Here is a 17,669-nt window from a genome sequence, read left to right as displayed (position 1 = left end):
TCTTCCCAGACTGGGACGCGAACCCGTGTCCCCTGCATCGGCAGGCGGACTCTCAACCACTGCACCACCAGGGAAGCCCCGTAAATATTAATTTAAAAAGTTAAATGTAGTCAGCTATCATGAATAGCCCCATGATCATTTTAATTTTCAGTTTTGTTGATTTCAGCTATAGTCTTGGGGGAAATAATGTTTAAACTATCAAAATATTCAGCTGTCAACAGATATAAAAGAAATGGTTAAGCATTTATTTTTAAAGCTATAGTTGTTTTTAAAGTAGCGGTATGGTTTAAGAAAGAGGAAGAAGGAGATGGAACCAGAAAATTTTCTTTTCCTTTGACTTTGTCTTTCTACCAGCTATCTACGGTAGTAGGGATCCTGACTAGTAGGAAGAACTTAGGGTTTCTTAGGTGGTAGTTCATAGCTTTCTCCTGATCTACTTTTTAGTGTAAAAAGCAGTGAACTGCTTATCTAAGACTTCATTAAAGTGACTGGCAGCATAACCAGCATCTAAATTTCTTTGAGGTCAGATTGTTCTTGGTATCTAAGCTGCTTTTCCATTAAATACCAGAGTGTATCTTAGCATACAGAAAAAGAAAAAAAAATGAAGTGCATTGAGAATTTTAGGCAGTTGCTGGAGTACAGATCGGAGTTGTCAAAAAAACATTCAGATAGATGCCTTCATGAATAATAGTTTTTCAAAGTCTTATTTATCTTGTACCTAATAAGAGGTATAATTATACATATTGCATTTAATTAATTACTGGTTATAATTACTTGTAATTGTAGTGTAAAATTGAAGGCTTAATAGCTGATCTATTGTAATTATGACAGTTTAAAGTGTTATGAAACTGTCAGTTTATTTTAAAGCAATGTCCAAACTCCCATATTTTAAACTGCACATTGCCTTAGAAGAGCCTCAGGTAACATAAAATATTTAAACTTTATTTTCACATTTTCTTTTCCTCAGTGTCCTATTGTGAGTGTGTGCTTTTTGAAAAATTCTTTTTTAGGCCTAATGGGGCTGTTTGAAAAACGTCGATTCAGAAAATTCCTGGTGTATGTTGCCAACTTTGATGAGAATGATCCTAGAACTTTTGAGGGCATTGATCCTAAGAAGACGGCAATGCGAGAGGTGTATAAGAAATTTGACCTGGGCCAAGATGTTATAGATTTTACTGGTCATGCCCTGGCACTTTACAGAACTGATGAGTAAGTTTTTGGGTTTTTAGATTTACATTTTTCTTGGAATTCTTCACTGAATTTCCCAATTCTGCAGAGTGGAAATTCTAACAAAACAAATATATAGCTCTATTATACTACTAAAGAAGAAGTTCTAACTGCACGTTAGAGTTAGAGCCTTTTAAGTAAAATATGGAGATGTTGAATTAAAATCCATTCAGAAAAAGATTTTAAATTGAATATAAGAATGCAAACCAAAGCCCTTTTCTAATGGTCATTTCCTTTTGTCTAGCTATTTAGATCAACCATGTTGTGAAACCATTAATAGGATTAAACTTTACAGTGAGTCTTTGGCAAGATATGGCAAAAGCCCATACCTTTATCCACTCTACGGCCTTGGAGAACTGCCACAAGGATTTGCACGGTGAGAGCCCATGTTTAATCTTTGTGCTAAAACTCACTGATCCTGAACCTCGCCTTGAACGGTAGTTTATGATATGGTTGTGGTTGTGAATAATGAGACAAGATTTGTCTGTGAGTAGTGAGGTGCTTTTTGTTTTTATTGAAGTAAAATTTATGTACAGTGAAACCACAGATCTGTGGTTAAAAAAAAATGAGTTGGACATATATATAGACCTTTGTAACCAAAACTCCAATCTAGATGTAGAAATTTTCCTTACTCCAGAAGTTCCCTTGTATCCCCTCATAATCACCACCACCCCTGCACTGTAACAACTACACTTGTGATTCCTATCATCATAGAACACTTTTGCCTGTTTTTGAAGTTTTATTATATAAAGGGAATAATATGTAATTTTAAAATTATTTATTTATTTATTTATTTATTTTGGGCTGTGTTGGATCTTTGTTGCTGCGCACGGGCTTTCTCTAGTTGTGGTGAGCGGGGGCTACTCTTCATTGTGGTGCACGGGCTTCTCATTGCGGTGACTTTTCTTGTTGCGGAGCATGGGCTCTAGGCGTGCGGGCTTCAGTAGTCGTGGCACGCGGGCTCAGTAGTTGTGGCTCATGGGCTCTAGAGCACAGGCTCGGTAGCTGTGGCGGACAGGCTTAGTTGCTCTGCGGCATGTGGGATCTTCCAGGACCAGGGATGGAACCCGTGTCCCCTGCATTGGCAGGTGGATTCTTAACTACTGCGCCACCAGGGAAGTCCCTATGTTCTCATTTTTATCTGGCTTTTGCTTAACAATATTTTTGAGATTCAGCCATGTTGATGCACATGCTGTTAATTCATTTAAAAAGTACTGAGTAATGTTTCATTATGTGAATTATGTGAATATACCACATTGTCCTGTTGATGGACATCTGGGTAGTTTTCAAAACGTTTTGGGGTATTATGAATGAAGCTACTATGAACTTTTGTGTAAAAGTGTGTATGGACATCAGTTGTCATTCTTTTGAGTACATAACCAGGAGTGGAATTGCTGGCTAATATGGCAAGTATATGTTTAACTTGATAATACTGCCCAACAACTTTCCAGAGTGGTTGTACCATTTTACATTGACTTAGCAGTGTGTGAGAGTTGTGGTTGCTCCACATACCTGCCAACCTTTAGTATTGTCAGTCTTCTTAATTTTAACGACCCAAGTAGGTGTGAAATGCTATCTCATTATGGTTTTAATTTACATTTCCTGAGGACTAATGTTGATGACCTTTTCATGAGCTTGTTTTGTATAATTTTGTGGTGTGAGTGTTCATTTCTTTTGCACATTTTTAAAGATTGGGCTGTCCTTTTGTTTTTGATTTGTAGGCAATCTTGATGTATCCTGACTGCAAGTCTTCTGTCAGTATATGTATTATAAATGTTTCTCTTAGTCTGTGGCTTATCTTCTGATAAGCAGAAGTTTTAAATTTTGCTAATATACCAAAGGGTTTTTTTTTTTATTTTATAATGTTTAGTATTTTTTGGTTCCTAAGAAGCTTTGCCTACCTCAGGAGCACAAAGATACTCTCCTATGTCTTTTTCTAGAAGCTTTATAGTTTAAGCTTTGTGTTTAAATCTCTGATTCATCCTGGAATCATGTTGGTGTGTGAGGTGAGGCTTGAGGTTCACTTTTTTCTGTACTGATATTTAGTTGTTCTAGCACCATTTGTTGTAAAGTTGTCTTGGTGCATTTGTGAAAAATCAGCTGGCCATAGACACATGTCTATTTTGTTCCAATGATCTATTTATTTTTCCTGTTCGATTACTACACCATCCTGATTATTATGGTTTTTTATAGTAAGTCTTGAAATCAGGTAATATAAATCCTTCAACTTTGTTCTTTTTCAAAATTGGTTTGTCTATTCTAGGTCCTTTGCATTTCTACATAGATTTTAGAACAAGGTGTCAATGTCTTGAAAAAAATATTTGGTGTGATTTTAGTTGGGATTGAGTTAAACCTATAGATCAATTTGGGAGAGAATTATCTTAATAACATTGAGTTTTCCAGGCCGTGAACGCTGTCTCTCACCATGTATTTAGGCTTTCTTTGGTTCAGCAATATTTTGTAGCTTTCATTGTAGAGATCCAGCACTTTTTTGGTTCAAACTTATTCATAAGTATTATGTTATTTTGATGCTGCTGTTAATGAAAGTTTCAATTTTATTTAAAGTTGTTTGCTGCTTATATACAGAAGTACAATTGATTTTTGTACTTCCTGTGACCTTGCACTTATTTTGTTAGTTTTATAGATTTCTTAGAATTTTCCTTGTACACAGTTACATCATCAGTGAATAGATTAGCTTCTTCCTATACAACCTTTGTGTTTTTACCCTCTTGACTTTATGAACTGGCTAGTACTTCCAGAAGAATGAGGAATAGAAGCGGTGAAGATGGACATTCTTGCTTTGTTTCCAGCCTTCGGGGGAATGTTTTCAATATTTTATTATTAAACATGTTTTCTGTATGTTTTTTTTTAATAGGCAGTTTTGTCAGATTAAATTCCATTTTCATAGCTTGCTGAGAATTTTTATTATGAATGGGTATTGACATTGAGTTAATAATGCAGATTTTCTTTATGCTATTGTGAATTTTATAGATTGATTTTTGGATATTAAATTAACCTTGCATTCTTAGAGCAGACACTACTTATTCATGATGTATTTGCCTTTTAATTTATTGATGGATTTAATTTGCATATATGTGTGTGTATGTATGCGTTTGTGTGTGCCTGTTTGTATGTGTACATTCACACATGAGTTCTTGTGCCTATGTTCATGATAGATACTGGTTTATAATTCCTGTAATATTCTTGTCTGGTTTTTTGTATCAGGGCTTAATAGACTCATAACATGAGTTGGAAGAATTTCCTCCTACTCTGTCTTCTGAAAGAGGTTGTGAAAAATGGTATTGTGCTTAAAGGTTTGATAGAATTGACCAATGAAGCCATCTGGGCCTGTAGAACTTTTTTTATGGGAAGGCTTTTGAGTGTTAATTCATTTTCTTTTCTAGAAATAAGGCTGTTCAAATGTACTATTTCTTATTTTCAGCTGTGTTTTTCAAGGAATTTGACTATTTCAAATAAGTTCTTGAACTTTTTGACAAAAAGTTGTTTGTAATATTTCTTTATTATGTTTTTGATGTCTATAGGATCTTTAGTGAGGTTCCCATCTTCATTCTTGTGTTGGATAGTTTATAATTTCTCTTTTCTTGAGGGGATTTCATCAATTTTATTAATCTTTTCAAAGTGCCAAATTTTTAGCTTTGTTAATTTCCTTTGTAGTTATTTTTATTTTACTGATTTCTGATCTTAATATTTTCCTTTTACTTATTTGGGTTTTTTTTTCTTTTAGTTTTTAAGGTTGAAACAGATAATTGATTTTATACTTTTCTTCTCTGACATAAACATTTGAAGGTCTAAATTTCCCTCTAAATATGTACCATCTAATATGATACCCTATATTTCCTATGATTTTTTTTTCTTTGACCCTTGGGTTATTTGAAAGTATAGTGTTTAACTCCTAAACATTTGAGGATTTCCCTAAATACCGTACTGACATCTAATTTAATTCCATTATGGTCAGAGAACAAAGCTGTAAATTTTCAGTCTTTGAAATTAATTAAGGCATACTTTATGGCCAAATATATGATCTGTTTGAGTGAATATGCCCTTGAAAGAATTCTGCATGCATGTTTTAGAAAGGTAGCTCATAGAGTTGTTCAAATGTATATTCTTACTGATTCTTCTTCTAGTTCTGTGGCTGAGAGAGGGTCTTCTACCACGATGGTGGATTTATCTGTTTCCTACTTTAGTTCTGTCAGTTTGTACTTCAGACATTTAAAGCTCTTTTACTAGGTGACACTAATTTCTGATTACACCAAGTCTTCCTTATCTCATACTAATATAACCATACCAACTTGTTTACTGTTTGAACAATTTTTTTTTATCCTTTTGCTTTTAAACCCTCTGTGTCTTTATATTTAAAGTGAGTCTCTTACAGACAGCATATAGTTGAATATTGCTTTTTTATCCAATGTGACAACCTTGGCCTTTTAATGGAATTTTTTAGTCATTTATGTTTAATATAATTATTGATATGGTTGGGATTAGATCTGTTGTTTTGCTGTTCCCCCCACCTTCACCTGACTCCCCCCCAGGCTCCTCTTTCCTTTTTTGGAATTAATCAAATATTTTCATCTTAATTGCTTAATTTTTAGCTGTGCCTTTTCATTTCTAATTTTTTAGTGCTCACTCCATAAATTACAGTATCATCCTTCATTTATCACAGTTATTTGGCGTTAATACTGTCCTTCTTTACATAAACTGTAAGAACTTTGCAACAATTTCATCCCATTTACTATTCTCCTTTGTGCTGTTGTTGCCTATATTTTATGTCTACATACTTTATTAAACCCCACAATACATTATAATTTCTGCATTAAACCGTTTAAAGAAATGAAGGGAAGGAAAAATGTAATCATTTGTCCACATTTTTACCATTTTTGGTGCTATTCATTTTTTCTTATAAATCCTTGTTTCCATCTATTGTCATTTCTCTTCAGCTTTTCATTGGCATTCTTGTAGTTACTGTTGATGATTTCTCTCAGCTTTTGTTTATCTGAAAGTGTTACGTCACCCTCATTTTTGAAGGACTTTTGTTGGCTTAAGATTTTTTTTTATTCAGCACTTTATAGCTTTTGTTCCCTTCACTTGTGGCCTGCTTTGTTTATGAGAAGTTAGCTGTCAACTGTAATAAATAGTTGTTTCTGTGTTTTTGTTTGTTTTTTGTTCTTCTGGTTGCTTTCAAGATTTTCTTTGTGTTTTTGGGAGTATAACTAGGTTTTGCCTAGGTGTGGTTTTGCTGAACTGCTTGGATGTGTAAGTTAATTTTTTAGATCAAGCTGGGAATTTTAAAATCATTATCCTCTTCAGATATTCTGTCCCATTTTCTCTCTTGTCCTCTGGGACACCGATTGCTTGTATGTTAGATACTTGGTATTATGCCATAGTTCAGGGGTCTCCAACCCCTGGTAAAGGTCCTCAGCCTGTTAGGAACCAGGCCGCACAGCAAGAGGGGGTTGGTGGGTGAGCGAGCGAAGCTACATCTGCCGCTCCCCATGGCTTGCATTACCGCCTGAACCATCCCCCCCATCACTCACATTACCACTTGAACAAACTCTACCCACGCTCCCCCTGCCCCTGGTCTCTGGAAACATTGTCTTCCATGAAACTGGTCTCTGGTGCCAAAAAGGTTGGGGACCGCTGCCATAGGTCACTGAGGCTCTGCTCATTTTTTTCTTTGTTTTATCTCTTTATGTTTCATATCAGGTAATGCGTGTTCATTAGTTCCTTTTTCTGTTATTTTCAGTAAGCTGTTAATCACATTTGGTGAGTTTTAATTTTTTAAAAAATATTTTTTCAATTGATCTAGAATTTCCATTTTTTTAAATATAGTTTTCATTTTTTTGTGAGATTTTCTACTTATTCATTTTGACTTTCACAAATATATAATGTTCTTTTTAAAAAATCTTTATTGGAGTATAATTGCTTCACAATACTGTGTTAGTTTCTTTTGCACAACAAAGCAACTCAGCCATATGCATACACATGTCCCCATATCCCCTCCCTCTTGAGTCTCCCTCCCATCCTCCCTATCCCACCCCTCTAGGTCAACGCAAAGCACGGAGCCGATCTCCCTGTGCTATGCTGTTGCTTCCCACCAGCCAACTATTTTACATTCGGTAGTGTATATATGTCAGTGCTACTCTCACTTAACCCCAGCTTCGCCCTCCGACCCCATGTCATCAAGTCCACTCTCTATGTCTACCTCTTTATTCCTGCCCTGCAGCTAGATAGATCAGTACCTTTTTTTTTTTTGATTCCATATATATGTGTTAGCATACAGTATTTGTTTTTCTCTTTCTGACTTACTTCACTCTGTATGACAGACTCTGGGTCCATCCACCTCACTACAAATAAATCAAATTTCGTTTCTTTTTAGGGCTGAGTAATATTCCATTGTATATATGTGCCACATTTTCTTTATCCGTTCATCTGTCGATGGACATTTAAGTTGGTTCCATGTCCTGGCTATTGTAAATAGTGCTGCAGTGAACATTATGGTGCATGTCTCTTTCTGAATTATGGTTTTCTCACGGTATATGCCCATTGGTGGGATTGCTGGGTCATATGGTAGTTCTATTTTTGGTTTTTTAAGGAACCTCCATACTGTTTCCCATAGTGGTTGTATCAGTTTACATTCCCACCAACAGTGTAGGAGGGTTCCCTTTTCACCACACCTTTTCCAGCATTTATTGTTTCTAGCTTTTTTGATAATGGCCATTATGACTGGTGTGAGGTGATACCTCATATTAGTTTTGATTTGCATTTCTCTAATAATTAGTGATGTTGAGCATCTTTTCATGTGCCTCTTGGCCATCTGTATGTCTTCCTTGGTGAAATGTCTATTTAGGTCTTTTGCCCATTTTTTCACTGGATTGTTTGTTTTTTTGATATTGAGTTCCACGAGCTATTTGTATATTTTGGAGATTAATCCTTTGTTGTTTCATTTGCAAATATTTTCTCCTATTCTGAGAGTTGTCTTTTTGTCTTGTTTATGGTTTCCTTTGCTGTTCAAAAGCTTTTAAGGTTAATTAAGTCCCATTTGTTTATTTTTGTTTTTATTTCCGTTACTCTAGGAGATGGGTCAAAAAAAGATCTTGCTGTGGTTTATGTCAAAGAGTGTTTTTCCTATGTTTTCCCCTGAAAGTTTTATAGTGTCTGGTCTTACATTTAAGTCTATAATCCATTTTGAGTTTATTTTTGTGTTTGGTGTTAGGGAGTGTTCTAATTTCCTTCTTTTACATGTAGCTGTCCAGTTTTCCCAGCACCACTTATTGAAGAGGCTGTCTTTTCTCCATTGTATATTCTTGCCTCCTTTATCAAAGATAAGGTGACCATATGTGTGTGGGTTTATCTCTGGTCATTCTATCCTGTTCCACTGATCTATATTTGTTTTTGTGCCAGTACCATACTGTCTAGATTACTGTAGCTTTGTGGTATAGTTTGAGGTTGGGGAGCCTGATTCCTCCAACTCAGTTTTCTTTCTCACAATTGCTCTGGCTATTCGGGGTCTTTTGTGTTTCCATATAAATTGTAAGATTTTTTTGCTCTAATTCTGTGAAGAATGCCATTGGTAGTTTGATAGTGATTGCATTGAAACTGTAGATTGCTTTGGGTTGTAGAGTCATTTTCACAATATTGATTGTTCCAATCCAAGAACATGGTATGTTTCTCCGTCTGTTTGTGTCATCTTTGATTTCTTTCATCAGTGTTTTATAGTTTTCTGAGTACAAGTCTTTCGCCTCCTTAGGCAGGTTTATTCCTAGGTATTTTATTCTTTTTGTTGCAGTGGTAAATGGGAGTGTTTCCTTAATTTCTCTTTCTGATTTTTTGTTGTTGGTGTATAGGAATGCCAGAGATTTCTGTGCATTAATTTTGTATCCTGCAACCATACCAAATTCATTGATTAGTTCTAATAGTTTTCTGGTGGCATCTTTAGGATTTTCTATGTATAGTATTATGTCATTGGCAGAGTGACAGTTTTACTTCTTCTTTTCCAATTTGTATTCCTTTTGTTTCTTTTTCTTCTCTGATTGCTGTGGCTTGGACTTCCAAAACTATGTTGAATAAGAGTGGCAAGAGTGGATATCCTTGTCATGTTCCTGATCCTAGTGGAAATGCTTTCAGTTTTTCACCATTGAGTATCATGCTTGCTGAGGGTTTGTCATATATGGCCTTTATTATGTCGAAGTAGGTTCCCTCTGTGCCCATTTTCTCAAGAGTTTTTTTTTTTATCATAAATGGGTGTTGAATTTTGTCCAAAGCTTTTTCTGAATCTATTGAGATGATCATATGGTTTTTATTCCTTAATTTGTTAATGTTGTGTATCACCTTGATTGATTTGTGTATATTGAAGAATCCTTGCATCCTTGGGATAAATCCCACTTGATCATGGTGTATGCTCCTTTTAATGTGCCTTTGGATTCTGTTTGCTAGTATTTTATTGAGGATTTTTGCATCTATGTTCATCAGTAATATTAGTCTATAATTTTGTGATATCTTTTTCTGGTTTGGGTATCAGGGTGATGGTGGCTTTGTAGAATGAATTTGGGAGTGTTCCTCCCTCTGCAATTTTTTGGAAGAGTTTGAGAAGGATCAGTGTTAGCTCTTCTCTAAATGATTGATAGAATCCACCTGTGAATCCATCTGGTCCTGGACTTTTGTTTGTTGGAAGATTTTTAATTACGGTTTCAATTTCATTACTTGTGATAGGTCTGTTTATATTTTCTAATTCTTCCTGGTTCAGTCTTGGAAAACTGTACCTTTCCAAGAGTTTGTCCATGTCTTAGTGGTTATCCATTTTATTGGCATATAGTTGTTTGTAGTAGTCTCTTATAATCCTTTGTATTTCTGCCGTGTCAGTTGTGTGATTTCTCCTTTTTCATTTCTAATTTTATTGATTTGCCTCTTCTCCCTCTTTTTCTTGATGAGTCTGGCTAAGGGTTTATCAATTTTATCCTCTCAAAGAACCAGCTTTTAGTTTTATTGATATTTGCTATTGTTTTCTTCATCTCTATTTCATTTATTTCTGCTCTGATCTTTATGATTTCTTTCCTTCTACTGACTTTGGGTTTTCTTTGTTCTTCTTTCTCTAGTTGTTTTAAGTGTAGGGTTAGATTGTTGAGATTTTTCTTGTTTCTTGAGGTGAGATTGAATTGCTGTAAACTTCCCTCTTAGAACTGCTTTGCTGCGTCCCATAGGTTTTGGGTCATCGTGTTTTTGTTGTCATTCGTTTCTATGTGTCTTTTTATTTCTTCTTTGATTTCTTCAGTGATCTCTTGGTTATTTAGTAGTGCACTGTTTAGCCTCCATGTATTTGTGTTTTTTACAGTTTTTATCCAGTAATTGATTTCCAGTAGCATTGTGGTCAGAAAAGATGCTTGATACGATTTCAGTTTTCTTAAATTTTCTATGGCTTGATTTGTGACCCAAGATGTGATCTTTCCTGGAGAATGCTCCATGTGCACTTGAGAAGAAAGTGTATTCTGCCACTTTTGGATGGAATGTTCTGTAAATATCAATTAAGTCTATCTGGTCTGTTGTGTTATTTAAAGCTTGTGTTTCCTTATTTATTTTCATTTTGGATGATCTGTCCATTTGTAAGTGAGTTGTTAAAGTCCCCTACTGTTGTTGTGTTACTGTCGATTTCTCCTTTCATGGTTGTTAGTATTTGCCTTATGTATTGAGGTGCTCCTATGTTGGGTGCATAAACATTTATAATTGTTATATCTTCTTCTTGGATTGATCCTTTGATCGTTAAGTAGTGTCCCTTCTTATCTCTTGTAACAGTCTTTATTTTAAAGTCTGTTTTATCTGATTCCGAGTATTGCTACTCCAGTTTTCTTTTGATTTCCATTTGCATGGGATATCTTTTTCCATCCCTTCGCTTTCAGTCTGTATGTGTCCCTAGGTCTGAAGTGGGTCTCTTATAGACAGCATATATATGGGTCTTGTTTTTGTATCCATTCAGCCAGTCTGTGTCTTTTGGTTGGGGCATTTAATCCATTTACATTCAAGGTTATTATTGATATGTATGTTCCTGTTACCATTTTCTTAATTGTTTTGGGTTTGTTTTTGTGGGTCTTTTTCTTCTCTTGTTTCCCGCTTAGAGAAGTTCCTTTAGCATTTGTTGTAAAGCTGGTTTGCTGGTGCTGAATTCTCTTAGCTTTTGCTAGTCTGAAAAGCTTTTGACTTCTCCATCAAATCTAGATGAGATCCTTGCTGGGTCGAGTAATCTTGGTTGTAGGTTTTACTCTTTCATCACTTTAAGTATACCCTGCCACTCCCTTCTGGCCTGCAGAGTTTCTGCTGAAAAATCAGCTGATAACCTTATGGGGATGGATCCCTGTGTATGTTATTTTTTGTTTTTCCCTTGCTGGTTTTAATATTTTTTCTTTGAATTTAATTTTTGTTCATTTGATTAATATGTGTCTTGGTGTGTTTTTCTGAGGGTTTATCCGGTATGGGACTCTGTGCTTCCTGGACTTGAATGACTATTTCCTTTCCTATGTTAGGGAAGTTTTCCACTATAATCTCTTCAAGTATATTCTCAGACCCTTTGTGTTTCTCTTCTTCTTCTGGGACCCCTATAATTCGAATGTTGGTGCGTTTAGTGTTGTCCCAGAGGCCTCTGAGATTGTCCTCAATTCTTTTCTTTTTTCTTTATTCTGCTCCTCAGCAGTTATTTCCACCATTCTATCTTCCAGCTCACTTATTCGTTCTTCTGCCTCAGTTATTCTGTTATTGATTCCTTCTAGTGTATTTTTCATTTCAGTTATTGGTGGTGTTCACCTCTGTTAGTTTGTTCTTTAGTTCTTCTAGATCTTTGTTAAACATTTCTTGTATTTTCTCAATCCGTGCTTCCATTTTATTTCCGAGATTCTGGATCATCTTTACTATCGATACTCTGAATTCTTCTCAGGTAGATTGCCTATTTCCTCTTTATTTATTTGGTCTTGTAGGTTTTTACCTTGCTTCTTCATCTGTGACATATTTTTTTGCTATCTCCGTTTTTTTTTTTTTTTATGAGTGGGATTGTGTTCCTGTTTTACTAGTTGTTTGGCCAGAGGCTTCCAACACTGGAGTTTGTAGGCTATTGGGTAGAGCTGGGTCTTGGTGCTGAGATGAGGAACTCTGTGAGACCTCACTCCAGTGAATATTCCCTGGGGCCTGAGGGTCTCTGTTAGTCCAGTGGTTCAGACTCACAGCTCCCACCACAGGAGCTTCCACCCGACCCCAGGCTCACGAATCAAGATCCTGGAAGCTGCGTGGGGTGGCAAAAAAAAAAAAGAATAACAAAGTAAAAAGTAAAATTAGACTAGGAAACTAACAGATGTATTATAAAGAATGTAAAAATAAAAATATAGATGAATCAACAACCAGAAGGTACATCAGTACCACAATAGTAAAAAAGAGGAGGAGGGAAAAGGAAAAAAAAAAAAAGCGGTGGGGGGGTAAGGGCCTTGGTTGTGGAGAGCGGGGCCTAAGCAAGGGCGAGGTTTGGGTGGTAGGCAGGGCCAATGCTCAGGACCCACAGAGCTGGAAAAGGCCCTGGGGGCTGTGAGGGGTGGGGCTTAGGCTCAAAGAACAGAAGGGGCCCAGGTGTGCCCCCCACCCCTAGTCTCAGAGGGCAGGGGACCTCACTTGGGAGCTCAGCAGGCTCCCCGTGCCTGAGTGCGCGGGGTGACGGTAACCCTCTGCTCCTCACCCACTCCTCTGGAGGGCCCCTCCCACTTGCCTCTCAGGTACTCCCCTCGGCCTCCTTTCTGTGTCCCCCAGGACACATGCCGCCTGGATGGTGCTTTGGAGGTGGGGGAACCAGTTTGGGAGCTCAGCAGGCTCCCCGTGCCCGAGTAGGTGGGGCAGTCGCCCTCCGCTGCTCTCCCGCTCTTCCTGGAGACTCCCTCCCACCTGCCTCTCCTGATCTCCCCAGCCTCAGGGGCGCTGATCTTGTCTGGCCTCCACTTCTCCTCCCCGCTCGGTCCCCTTACGTCCTACTCATTCATTATGGGGTTCCTCCTGTCTCCTTGGGGGTCAGAGTCCCCCACCAGCGCCTGGCAGCCGCCCTAGTTCTGGGGAGACGCTAACTCCGTGTCTTCCCACATCGCCCTCTTGACTTCTCTCCTATAACATTCTTGAACATAGATCGTTGAACAAGGATGTTTGTCCTTGTACATATTCGTAGTAGCTGCATTTAACTCCCTGCGTATTTTAGCATCAGTAATCTGGGCATCTGTTTGTTTTGATCGTTCTTCCTCTTTACTTTTTTCCATTTTCTTTTTTTCCATGTGTCCAGTAATTTTTGATTGTATATTGGACATACTGATTGGTATATTGTAGAGATGCTGGATTCTTTCTGTGATGAGTGTTGATTTTAGTTTTGAGTTGGCACTTAAATTATTGGCCGTTCACCTTGAACTTTTGGAGACTTGATTTTATACTTTGTAGGTGGGGGGGTCTTTTGTCTTTGGCTGGATCCTTAGTGAGGTGTGGTCCTCTGGGGTTTCATTGGAAAGCCCAAGGTATGTACCAAGTTCCTTTAATATGGCAGTTTAAAACTTCAAACTTATTTGTCCTTAAGGCCTGTAGCTGTAGTTTCTCCTCACGTCTTTTTGCCTTTTAGCTTTTGCTTTTTGCTGGGTTCCTTGGAGTCTCTCTCCTGTGTATAAGCATTTCTGTAGTTAGTTAAGGATTTGAAGAGGTTTTATAATTTGGTTGCTCCCCATTTTGGAAGACTTTCTCCTACAATTTTTATCTCTTCATACAGCCCCAAACTCTATCTTACGGCACGTTAAGTCAGTAAGACTGCAGGTTTTTTGCTTCTGTTCTAGCTGTCCCATGTTACAAGGACTGGGTAGATCATTCTGTCAGGGGAAGAGCCATACAAACCACATGAAGATCTCATCCAGTTGCTTCCTTCAAGTCTCTTGTCTAGTTTCTGCCTGCTTTTACTCACTGTCCAGTGTGCTTCCTGATAGATTTTTGGTTGTTCAGAGTCTTAATTTTTAATATGCAGGAGGATTAGACTTACAAGCTGTTCTTCCACTACTGGTCAGTGTGGTTTGTTTGTTTGCACTTGATATTCATAACTACATCATTGTGTAGACATCATTACATGGTTTTGACTGTTTTAGAATTGATGCTTTTATGACTTAAACGAATGCCTTCTGGAAGGAAACTGAACAAATACATGTTTCCTGTAACTCATTAAAATCTAAGAAAGGAGACTTTAGTAGTTGAAATAATTATAAATTACTGATTGATTATAATTATAACTACTAATTGTAGTTTAAATACTTTGCTAGGCTAAGTGCTATTTATGGAGGTACCTACATGCTGAATAAACCAATTGAAGAAATCATTATGCAAAATGGAAAAGTGATTGGTGTAAAATCTGAAGGAGAGGTAAGTAGCTTTTACAATTTAAGAAATATCAATATTCTCATAAAGGAAACTTTATTGTTTAATAAGTACTAAATTTGGTATGGACATCGATCCTAGATTTCACACCATGTATGTTTTCTTTATGGTAACTTGGTATTCGTAATGACTGAAAACTAATTATAGATAATGTTTAATATTTTCTGTTGTGTTGATTGTTGCTTAGACTAAAACAGAAATTATGAATGAGCTCTAAATGGTAAGTATTATATATGTAGTGTGGGTTGGTGCCTGTCTCCCAAATTTTCATTTAAATTTAGCTTTATATGTACCACTTATAACTTATTGGTTGAATTGGGGCTTGGCCAATACTGTTTTACTATTTATTATTAATAAATTATTAAATATTAATAATGTTAATAATCATTACTATTAACATTATTTTATTTGGGGTTTAGCCAGGGAACTGGCCAGGTGGAGTTTTGAGCAGTGTTTTTCAAATTTGAATTGAATGTAAATTGTTAATTTTGTCAAAGTACACGTTTCTCATTCAGTAGGTCTGTGGTGGGTCTGCATTTTCTTGCAAGCTCTCAGATGGTGCCACTGCTGTTGGTCTGCAAGCCAGACCATATTTCATGAACCATCAACTTTTACAAATGGAACCATTCAAAAAAGAAACTGAGAAACTATGTTTAAAAAAAATATTTTGGGGGCTTCCCTGGTGGCGCAGTGGTTGAGGGTCCGCCTGCCAATGCAGGGGACATGGGTTTGTGCCCCGATCTGGGAAGATCCCACATGCCGCAGAGCGGCTGGGCCCGTGAGCCGCGGCCGCTGGGCCTGAGCGTCCGGAGCCTGTGCTCCTCAGCGGGAGGGGCCGCAGCGGTGAGAGGCCCACATACCGCAAAAAAAAAAAAAAAAAAAAAAAAAAATTGGGATTCCTGATGGTATTCTGTGGGTTCAGACCATATAATCTATATATTCACTAGCTGGCCATCTGACCCTTTATTGTTGTAGGTCTTCTGTAACTATCTTGTGCTTCCAGCATACACATAATAGATGTTTAGGAATAGAGATAAACGTCTTAATCTGATATCTCAAAGTTCTTTTTATTCATTCCATTTTTCTTTGCTTCAGACAACTGCTTCCTCTTAGGACATTTCAGGGCTTTGATATAAAGAGGAAGACTATAATATAATAATACATAATTTATCTTGCAACTTAAGTTTTACATAGTAAGTATAGTCTTAAAAGGAGATGGTCTGTTTCTAATATTAGAAAGAACTATTTATAGACCATTTACTTTTCACTGGGTCCATTCACATATAATGACATTCCTTAAATACACTGTTTCATTTAATCCTAACAACAACCTCTTTGAGGTTGGGTAGAGCCAGGATTTGAACCCTCTTCTGCCCAGTTTTAAAACTTATGTGTCTGAAAACCGTGCAACACACTTTTCCTAATATTTCAATAAGATTTAGAATTTATAATTTGCTCCAGGAGAATTTATAGGGATTGTCGGCAAAGCTAGGTTTTTTTATTTTTTTTGTTTTTTGCGGTACATGGGCCTCTCACTGTTGTGGCCTCTCAACCAGGAGGACTCTCAACCACTGCGCCACCAGGGAAGCCTGGCAAAGCTAGTTTTCATAGTTATCTATAATTCACTAATTATCTACAGTTAACTTGATGAAGATAACAGGCGATGTTCAAGAACGATGGCATCATTTTACCCATTAGAAAGTCTTTAATGCTTTGTTACAGATCGCTCGCTGTAAGCAGCTCATCTGTGATCCCAGCTACGTGAAAGATCGAGTCGAGAAAGTGGGCCAGGTGATTAGAGTCATCTGCATCCTCAACCACCCCATCAAGAACACCAACGATGCCAACTCCTGCCAGATCATTATTCCACAGAACCAAGTCAATCGGAAGTCAGGTCAGTTTTGAAGATAAGCAGATGTGTGTAGAAATTCCAAATTTTATCTGCTCTATTATAGTGAAGAGACTTTAGTTTACATACGGAAAATAAAATGTGATGTATCCAAACCTTTTAGCTCATAGAGATCCTAAGTCACCACTTTGAAATGGAAACGTTTGCCTAGGAGCCTCGCCTTGGACTTGTACCCCCTCTTTGGGCCTCCATTTCTTCTGTAGAACTGAGAGGCTGGACTGGATGAGCAGGCAGTCTTGCCTGGTTTGAACATTTGTGCTTTTGGAGGTTCATGCTTATTAGTTGACCTGATTTCACTGTTACTTTGAGCTGATGACAGCACTGCTTTTATGTCGTGATTTGTCAAGTTAATACTTGGATTTGATTTTAGCCATGTGCTAGAAAACAGCTTGGATTTCTCTGATTGAGATCAGGACTTAGCAGGACTTCCCTGGTGGCACAGTGGTTAAGAATCCGCCTGCCAATGCAGGGGACAGGGGTTTGATCCCTGGTCTGGGAAGATCCCACATGTCACGGCGCAACTAAGCCCGTGTGCCACAACTACTGAGCCTGTGCTCTAGAGCCCGTGAGCCGCAACTGCTGAGCCTACGTGCCGCAACTGCTGAGCCTACGCTCCGCAACTACTGAAGCCCGCGCACCTAGAGCCCGTGCTCTGCCACAAGAGAAGCCACCACAATGAGAAGCCTGTGAACTGCAACGAAGAGTAGCCCCTGCTCGCCACAAATAGAGAAAGCCCGCGTGCAGCAATGAAGACCCAACGCAGACAAAAATAAATAATAAATAAATTAAAAAAAAAAAGATCAGGACTTAGCTCTGAAATTGTAATTCCTAATCTGTTTGCTTTAACCAGTTTTCTTTCATCCACTAGCTTTTCCCATCTTCCTTTCAGTTAGAAGCCCTAAAGCTTTTAATTTTTTCCATGTAAGAAACGAAATCACAGAAATTATGAGAACTAAGAGACACAGACGAAAGTAATCTTTCAAGGGTTCCCAAGTAGATCTCAGGATCAGGGAGAGTGTAAAAAGAGTAAAGGGAGCCCAGTAATTATCTTCTATATTGGAAATTACGTAGTTACTTAGTGGTGTACAGACAGGTAGAA

At 37.5% G+C, this 17,669-nt stretch overlaps 1 protein-coding gene across 1 annotated transcript in view; it reads left to right on the top strand.

Annotated features, from left to right (window-relative positions):
* Positions 1-17,669, top strand: part of GDI2 (GDP dissociation inhibitor 2) — a 45,715-nt gene that overhangs the window by 26,187 nt on the left and 1,859 nt on the right. Inside the window, exons 5-8 of the mRNA XM_060097568.1 lie at positions 1,011-1,209; positions 1,472-1,603; positions 14,547-14,646; positions 16,384-16,555. Of these exons, the coding sequence (XP_059953551.1) occupies positions 1,011-1,209; positions 1,472-1,603; positions 14,547-14,646; positions 16,384-16,555 (603 nt within the window). The remainder of the gene's footprint in view (positions 1-1,010; positions 1,210-1,471; positions 1,604-14,546; positions 14,647-16,383; positions 16,556-17,669) is intronic.

The sequence above is a fragment of the Mesoplodon densirostris genome, chromosome 4, assembly GCF_025265405.1.
Source record: "Mesoplodon densirostris isolate mMesDen1 chromosome 4, mMesDen1 primary haplotype, whole genome shotgun sequence".
NCBI classification, from domain to species: Eukaryota; Metazoa; Chordata; class Mammalia; order Artiodactyla; family Ziphiidae; genus Mesoplodon; species Mesoplodon densirostris.
Note: the sequence above shows the minus strand (reverse complement) of the source record. Positions and strands in the feature narration are given on the sequence as shown.